Raw genomic sequence first — 9,243 nt, 5'->3', positions numbered from 1 at the left:
TCTGGAGGCATGATTAAACTCCAAGTTGTTGAATTCTGGTCACCCAGTCTGTGTATTGTACAACCAGTTTCCTGTTACTGAACCTTGTTGAAAAATCTGTACTCATTTAAGCTTGCGCTGATAGCTGATACTGTAAGAAATATTAAAGTAACATTTTTATTTTCAGAGTGTGCTTTAAACAGAGTAGCCTTAATTTAAGAATTATTTTAACAATTGATTTCCTAAAAATAACTAAATCACTTTCCAAAATTTACATCCATATAAAAGCTGACTCATAGCACAAAGTTCCACTGAAGTCATGGCATAGCCACAGTGAATTTAATGCAAAAGTAATTATCTCAATTTAGATAGAGACCACTCTAAGTGGAGAAAAACCAAAAACCAAGACACCGAAACCTACACAATAAAAATAGGAAAGAAAACTTATAGAATTAGCTAACAATCAGTCTAAAAGCATGAGCACTCTGGAGAAAGTATACTAATGTCTCTAGTTCTTGAATGGCTCTAGAAAATCCTGTATGAGGGATGGAATTTTCTATTCAATTACATGGGGAGATTTAGAAATATAAAAATGTAATTACAAAACTTCTGTTGGGTTTTGCTTACAGCATGGTCAAAAGAGACTATGATTTAACTGGGACTAGAATTTCAGACACACTTTTACATGATTTCAGTGTTGCTCCCTGCAGATTCATCTTGTACAATCAGGTTATTTACAGATTGTCTGGAAACAAGAGAGGTTACAATATGAAATACATTAAAATGTTAATGAAGGCCCCTAATTTAATCTTTTGCCCCCACATTTATAAAGTGATTTTGGAAGACGGCATACTAACAGTTCACTGCAGAGATTTCCACTGAGAGAAGAAAACAAGGCAAAAATATCCCCCATACCCAAAACACAGAGATTATAAAAAACCACACCAAATAAAGGTTTGTAATAGAATTTACTTGTAGAAAAGCAACATTTTATCATCATTTCACAATAAAAATGTAAGATCTGTTAGGTGTTATACAGACGTGGTGTATCAACTCAGAATGCAACAGGTAAAGCATGCTGTAATACTAAGTACAAAAGGTTTGAGATACACTGTTGTATTTAGCAAATTACTCCTGGTGCCTCTTTGTGGTTATTTTCTTAATTACAGGTTCGCTCTGCTTCATATATGTCAGCAGAATATTTTGAAATATAAAAACTGGAAGTGTTAAAATACACCGATTCACATCTGGAAAAATCAAACCCAAGACCCATTTCTCTCTATACACAAATAGGTCTACCTGATCATTGAAACAAATGTATATAAACAAATGTTTATAAACTATCTGTCCCGTCATTCTACTCCCTTTTATGTAAAAAAGGGGAAAAAATGTCTTGATATAGAAAATTTTTCCATCTTCTTGTTTCTGAATTTATGCAACGCCATTATCAGGTTTCCTTATCCAAATATTAGGCTGTAAAGGGAACAGCTACTTATCCTGGGGCTTTTCCAACATCTTCAGTGCTAATCTTCCAACCATTAGCAAACTGCATAAGGGGAAAAAACACATAATTAAACAATAATAACAACAATTTGTTAATACATTTTCAAATACTTCCCATATAACTGGTGCACAGGAACAAAAAAGATACATAAAATATGACTCATGCCATTTCAGTTTAATTAAGCAAATAAGAAATCACACACAGGAGGTTAAAAAAAAAAGTATATTGTGTTGTACCTGACACCAGCAATTAGTCCCGCAGGCATGAATTTTCTGGAGTTGTAAAATCTTGTTCCCATGATGGCAGACAGTGTTCCAGATGTAACTTAAATGAGAGATTGTACAGTCCAGGCAGCAGATACGTGTGTGTAAGAGACATAATAGAATTAAAAACTAACAGAACAGTGAGAAGTAGTAGCGTCAAGTAAAAAGTGAAACAGTTATTTCACTTGATGGACTAAGAGAGTCAATAAATTATGTAAATTTTGGAATGCCTCAGTATGTAAAAAGTATTGTACATCAAGTTCTAGCAGACAGTGCACTCCATATAGTTCTGCACACACTCCTCAGATTTCTTTTTCAAAATGTGCTCTTTTTGAGGCTGGAAATAATTTGTGCCACACTGCTCACTCCTTCCCCATGCACAGGCAAATCACTAAACTTGTGCACGTAATTCCCCCACTTCTCATAAAAGGGAGAGAGCATTTTCATGTGTAACTTGTAGTAATGTTCTGAGAATGAACTAATTTATGTTTCAAAAGACTTGAAAAGGGAAGTGTGCTATGTAAGTGCTATGCATTACCAAGCCATTTCAGTCCTGCACCTCCTTCCACTAAGATGAGAGTTAAATCTATTGTCCCTGACCACTTGACTTAGAGACAGGAGCCACGTACTTTCACTGAGCCAGTAAAATAGAAAGAGCAGTCCCTGGAACACTGTATATCACAGAAAGACTGAATACTAAGAAAACTGTAAGAAAAATATATTGATGAAATCCTTAGCATTAGCATGCATCTGCTACCCAGTGGTAACAGCTACGCACAGTATGTTCCAACTCGTTTATCTTCTACCATTGTTTCTATGTGATGACTGGTCTTGCAGGACCCAGCTCATCTTCAGTCCTAGCCATGGCATGCCCCTTCCCTAACACCACTCCAAATATTGTCACTGACGTCTAGTGATCTCATGTAAGGAGATATATAAGAGACTGGGATCACAGTCTGACACACAGTAAAACTAAAATATTTTAATATTCAAATGCTTCAAGCTCTAATTATTAGGCACTCTTCAAAATATGCACAACTCACAATGTAATTTTGTCCAAAGCAGCAGTAGAACACCTCTTCTCCAAAAACTTTAGAGGAAAAGACTTCATATGCTACTGAGTTAGAGAAATGTATCTGACTGCCTCTGACATTTAGGAAAACACTTGGTATCACTCTTCTTAAGCTTGCTGTATTTGCAGTTTATTCCAGTTACTTAGGCTTGACCATGCACAGCTTTTGGCCTGTCCAGTAGATGTAGAAGCCCATAAACAGGACTGCCTGTAAACAAAACTGAAGTGGAGAGAAATGCTGGGCCTTCCCCTTTCACTTCTGACTTTCATATACCAAAGAGCCAGATGTTATGTCACTGCTTCAGTGAAAAAATGCTATAGTCAGTGTCAGCTCTTCAAACACTGATTAAGTAGTAACTCTCCACAGTCAGCTTCTACAATCAGGAGGAAGGGAAGCTCCAGTTCTGAGAAGAAGGAAGAATAAGCTGCACTACTGAACCTTACTTTTCTGTTTAATCCCCCCAGGCATGCAACACCTTTGTCATTCCACATATTTGTCATATATAAAAATAAGCCAATCACAACCTCTGCCATTTTCAGTGGTAATAAAATAACCTGCTAGTGGTATAGGCAGTCTACAGTGGAATCCCACTTCCCCAAATGCTCCAGCTTACTGTGGGATGCTTAAAGTAGGATTCAGTCAGAACGAGGACACAGAGAGGTCAGACATCAATTTACTAACACTTTCCTAGAACTACGATCCCTCAAACACATCAGTACCAGACAGATGAATGTTGGCAGCCACCAGTGCAGTGAAGTTTAAAGACTGGACTGAAATTAGATATATAACACCATCCATTTAACTCTTCTGTAAAGACTTTTAGGAACTAATTTTAAATATCCAGTTATTTTAGGGTAAGTATAATCCCTTCTAAGTAAAATTTTAAGATTACTTACTCAAAGAAAGCCAAATATTATTTGGATTCTGTGAGAGCTGATAAGCACCCAGTCCAGCCAAACCCCCAAAGAAAAGGCCGGCAGCCAGTGATGGAACACTACCTGAATAAGTAAAAGATAATGCATTTATTAGAAACTTAAAAATGAACTTGCTCATCAGCTTATGTTTTGCAAAATACCAGCAACAACAAAAAACCCAAAAAAGATAGGCATTCATCATTCGTTGTTATAAAGAAGATTAGAGAAGGGGTTTTTTTCTTTTAAGATATTAAGACCATGTTGATCAGCACCAAAAACCAGCTGAAATACTCTTGCATAAGATACAAATAGCATTAGTTTCTAGTTCTTTACCAGCAAAGTCATTAATATATTTATGGTGGAAAGAATTATGAGAAAAACAAAAGAATCGGTGTTTTCCTTGTGCAAACTGAAGCATGTTGTTTCAAAACAGTAATATCAAAATTTCTTGAGAGGCAGTAAAGTAGATGGATTAAATAGTAAGGATTTAAGAGTGGGAAAAAAAGGACATGTGGACTGAATTGGGCAGAAGAGCATTCAGATAAACAGAGTTGCCAAAGAGGAAGGTGGGGTCAAATAATGGAGATCATATCTCTTAAATACACCTGAGATCTGATCCAAAGGTAACTGCAGACGTTGGAAGAAGGTTCCCTGGACTCACCTAAACTTTGAATCAGGTCCTCGGTATAAAGCTACCAGAAAATAAAGGATACCACATTTAAGTTAATTTATAGAATACACCAAGTAATGAAGTGGCATGATCACTGCGAGTGGTGAATATACTCAATAAGGCTAATGGAGAATTAAGGACTTAATGTTACTGAGGGTAGTTGATTTTATATTCCATTTTTCAGGTCACCTTTAAAAGACTTGAGACTACAAAACTAAGCTGATAAAGATCTCTCAATGTTACAGGAGGATTGCATATTGCTGCCAGAAAGTAATCACTTTTCAGTTATCAACAAGGTTGCTGTAATATTGCTTTAGATCCTGCTTTTGGTATAAAAAAGAGACAAAAATGATAGAAAGCACCTGATATTCTTGTACATGTGCAAGGAAAAGATGCACACTATAATAACCAGCTGCTTTGTACAGAATACAGTTTAGCAACCAACATGTGGTAGCTACAATTCTTTCCACAAGCCTGGGAGTCAAGAAACATCCACCATATCCATATCCATGAATTTTACCTTGAGGCATCGTTTAAGCAACTATGACACATACACTTACTAGGACAAACACATCACCTCTGGCTCAAGAAGTTCCTAAATCTCAAAACACAAGGACCCAGAGAACTTACTAAATGAAGACAGAAAAACTATCTATCAATCAATCAATCACTCTCTTTCATTGCTCTGTTCTCACACTCTTCCCAAGGCACCTACTGCTGTCCACTATCTCTGTGGGTAAATAGACCTGGTTGTAAAAGAACAGATCAGATCAGATCATCAACTTAGATCTACAGATGAAAGTTCCATTTTCTTTCGGTTTCTCCAAGTTATCAGTAATGATACAATATGTTTTTTTTTCTCTCCAGAAGTCACCATATGAGTTTCTATTCCCCCTTCAAAAATCCTGTGACCTGGATTCCCTTGCCTCAGCATGACCATGTCCTCCCATCTGGGACCAGAGGACGTGAAAGACTCCTACCATTTCATAATGGCCTCAGAGAAATACAGATGCAATAAGTTACTGGTAAGATTCTTACTGACTTCAGAAATGCCCCTTCCTATCATAAAACCTAGAACAGCTTAGGGATTTTCAAAGCTGAAAGAGACAGTGTTGCAGGAATTAAGCTTCAGTTCTGTCTGGAGGAGGGTAACTCAGGAAGAGGCCAGGAAATGAAAACAGTAGGTCAGAGGGTAAGCTTATGATGAAGAGCCCAGAAAAGGAACAAGTTTAAGGACTGATTTGCATTGTTCAGCTCTACTTGGAGAAAAGATCCTTCAGAAAACTCTCTGCAGCTTGCAGTATACCGTTATTGTCAAAGATTAAAATGGGAATAAATCTCTAAGGGGAAAAAATGGTGATTTATGTCATTTGAAGATACAGAACACTTATAGAATGCTTGTATTTTAAACAGGAGGGGAAAAGCCTTTCTGAAGGAAACTTATGTCAGTTCACTCAAAGAGCACAATGCAGAAGCAGGATATCAGCATCCACCAGAAAGCCGATTGTGGGCTTATCTGCCCAAAGCACCAGCTCAGCCCAAAATCCACCACTCCCCAACAGCAGCAAGTTATCAGCACATGGCACAAACTGATAAATTTCACATCTGCGCCAACTTCGAGCTAGAAGCCTTTCGTAAAAAGCCGCCCAGCTCACACCAAGTAATTGGGGGGAGGGAGGAGGAAGACAGAATGGGAGATAGAAGCATCTTTGAGCTCCGTACCTGCTTTTACATAGCCAATGAGCCCTCCTGATGTCACCAGGGCGGCGTAGCCAAAGCCGAACCAGTCCACTGCCATGCCGAAACCTGGAACAGAAAATGGGGTTGAAGATCAGCATCTCAACCTTTTTTTTAGGTGGGGGGCGGGGGGGAGAGGGGAAGAAGCATTTTGCCGTGGCAGGCTTTGCTCGTAGCCCTGAACCCAGGAGAGGAAACCCGACTTGTTGGGAAGGCAGCCGTGGGGGTGACAGGGATGCTGCGAGGTCTCACCTGCCTGATAGCCCCGCTCCGCAGCACTTGGGGGCGGAGCAGGCGGCGGAAGGGGAGGTGAAGGAGCCACGCACCGCCCAAAACTTCCCTTTTCCGGCTGTTCTGGGAGAAGGGGGAAAAAAAACCCCAAAGCAAAAACCAACCAACCAACCAAAAACCTACCCAAGAGGCAGGGTAGGGTGCGTCCCGCAGCCCGGGGTTGCGGAGGAGAAGGCAGTGGTGTCTTCCCACCTACCTGCGGAGCTCCCGGGAACTGCCCCGGCACGACGGGAGGGGGATATCGAGGATGCCCGAGCAAGCCCTGGTGCCTATAAATGAGGAGAGACTTCAGTGCAGACCAGGTTTTGTGCTCTTGTTCAGTGAGGGGCATAACAGCAGTCCTGTGCTCCCAGTCCCTCCCGGCCCTATTCCAGAAATGGGGTTATGTGGTACAGCTGAGAATTTGGGGTCGGGTTTTGGTGTGGCATGAGCCACAACTGCGGGCAGCCTACATACTGCTTCTTGCTTTGATCAGTAACTTCAGTATAGCTCTTTTATGGAAGATGTAGAGGATTTCCATAACCTTTAACTTGCAAGCTAGTGCAACAAGAAGACAAATCTTCTGCTTTAGAAGCTATGCAACAGTGGGAGATGGAAAACATCTTGTAAAGAAAATGTTTTGCTTTTTTTTTTAATCTGGAAAAAATGTAGAGATGTTTATAACTGCCTACAAAGATAAACCCTTTCTCTTTTCCAAGTGCTGCAACCGGGTTTCTTCACATAAGTGGTGCTGTGTGATTTATTCCAGTTGTCCATACACTTACCTCCCATGGACATTTAACCATATAGAGAGAAAAAGCACTCCTCTAGCCAAGTCCCTGAGCTGAGGAGCTTCAGTTCCTCTTCATAATAGAAGACACAAAATATAAGAGGCCTGTACTTTCTGCAAAATGCAGCTTTCTTCAGCTGCATTTCAAACTTCTCCATCTTTATGAATTACACTAATGTTCGTAAATGGAAGAGCAGTTTAATTCCTTTGTTAGCCTAAGCGGTTTAAATAGGAACCTCCTCTCTCCCTGGAAAGTGCCACAACCAACACATATCTAAGGTACACGGGATGGGGTTCCCTTTTCAATTCAAGCTGTGTGATAGCTATGAGGTTCAAGCTTCGCTGGGCTCTGCTTTGTAATCCAGAACAGGGGTTCCCCAAGAGGAGGAAGCAGGAAAACTGGAAGAAATCCACAGCTGCTGGAGCTACTGAACTCACCTGGGGTTCATCTCAGATGCTGCTTGCTAGGGTGTTGTTTCTTGCAGCTATGGCTCCATCTACTCTACCAGTGTCATGCACATCCACCCTTTCTGACAGGAACAGATTTCTCACTGCTGACATCTCTCTCTGCACTGCTGCCTCTACCATTCTAAGTAGTTCCCTGAAAACTAGAATGAAAAATGTGCTGAAAAGGAAGATGTTCACAGGGAAACAACAATGACAAAAAATTGCCAAGTACTAGTTAGTGGCAGAGTATTCACTCAAGGTACAGAAAAAATGAGTTCTCCCCTAAGGACTGTTTCTGTATTTCACTTTAAAAGCTGTTAGGACTGTTCTTCACTGTCTCCAGTTCCCAAATTGTTCTAAGTCTCATGAGATGCATAATTCTTTGTTACTACACAGGGAGTTTGCATTTTTACAGATGTCTAATATTTACGTGTAAGTCTAAACTTTAGGACCAAAATTCTGTTGAATTTTTGCTTTTTAATTCTTAAAATTATGTGCAGACTGGATTTTTCCTGATGCTTATGCAAGCTTGCTTCTGTAATTGTGATATCTGTGGCCATGAGCTCATGTATTTAAAAATTCAAACAATAAAAACTGGTTTAGTAGTGGCAGCCATTTTGTCAAGGACATAAGATAAGCACTGTGAAATAGACATAACACTTTACAAGGGAAAGCACTTTACACAGTTCTCTTATTTAAGCTTATACTTTTTAAGTCATATATTTATTATAGAGGCCTTACAAATTAAATATCTGTTTTGGTACTTTTCTGTCAAGTATACAAACCCTTCAAAGTCCTACATTACTTGCCTGTGTTTGTGAACACAAACATTTCAGGTATCATTAAAATTAAAAGCTGTGTAAGCTCCAACTAAATACCTTTAATGCTGAATTTAACTGAGCTCACATAAATCAACTATATTGAATTTCCAAAGAAGGGGCTACGATCATTTATCTAAAGGAAAACAGTTACAGTAGGTAAATATGGATGCCCACTTCCAAGAGAATACTGGCATTGCCACAGGAACAATTCCATAACAGCACTAATGATGCTCACTTTGTTTCAGTGTCAGAGCATACATGGAGCTGAACTGCAGTTATATTCTATTTTACATCCCTAAACCAGCCTGCATTCCTATCTCCAGATTTGGCTCAATCTTTTTTCTGAATTTCTCTACTTCTCTTGCTACACAAATAAGGAGGAACAGATTATTACTGAAGTGAATCAGAATAAAGCGTAATTCCAATTACTCTTTGAAAGTAGAAGAAATAATGACTACTTCGGTAGTGCAGAAAACAACATTATCATGCCTTACACTTTAAAATAAAGAACGGGAACATTTAGTACAGGTATTTGAGCTTGTTCACTCCAGCTCAACTTTGTTTTTCCCCACTGTGTATTTGTAATAAGGCTTAGGATAAAATCCTGTTCCCACTGACTGAGAAGGTCAGGAATTCACTTTTTGTTTAAGTGCAAACAAAACAGATAGGTGACATTTTATCAGCATGGCAAAAATTTCACATGTTTTATAAATCTTTTTTTACAATACGGCTCAGATCAAGGACTTGAAAAAATACAATGGGAAGGGGTAAGAAA

At 39.1% G+C, this 9,243-nt stretch overlaps 1 protein-coding gene across 1 annotated transcript; it reads right to left on the bottom strand.

The window, feature by feature from the left end:
• Window positions 1-928: 928 nt before the first annotated feature.
• Window positions 929-6,762, bottom strand: LOC113964278. Its single transcript, XM_027676284.1, has 5 exons — window positions 6,393-6,762; window positions 6,126-6,209; window positions 3,716-3,817; window positions 1,720-1,807; window positions 929-1,525 (listed from the first exon to the last, which is right to left on the bottom strand). The coding sequence occupies exons 1-5, from the start codon at window positions 6,760-6,762 to the stop codon at window positions 1,468-1,470; spliced, it is 702 nt and encodes a 233-aa protein (XP_027532085.1). The 3' UTR covers window positions 929-1,467.
• Between the last annotated feature and the right edge of the window lie 2,481 nt (window positions 6,763-9,243).

This window comes from Neopelma chrysocephalum, unplaced genomic scaffold (assembly GCF_003984885.1).
Source record: "Neopelma chrysocephalum unplaced genomic scaffold, ASM398488v2 Primary Assembly neopelma1_26b, whole genome shotgun sequence".
Lineage (NCBI taxonomy): Eukaryota > Metazoa > Chordata > Aves > Passeriformes > Pipridae > Neopelma > Neopelma chrysocephalum.
This window is presented reverse-complemented; position numbering and strand designations above follow the sequence as displayed.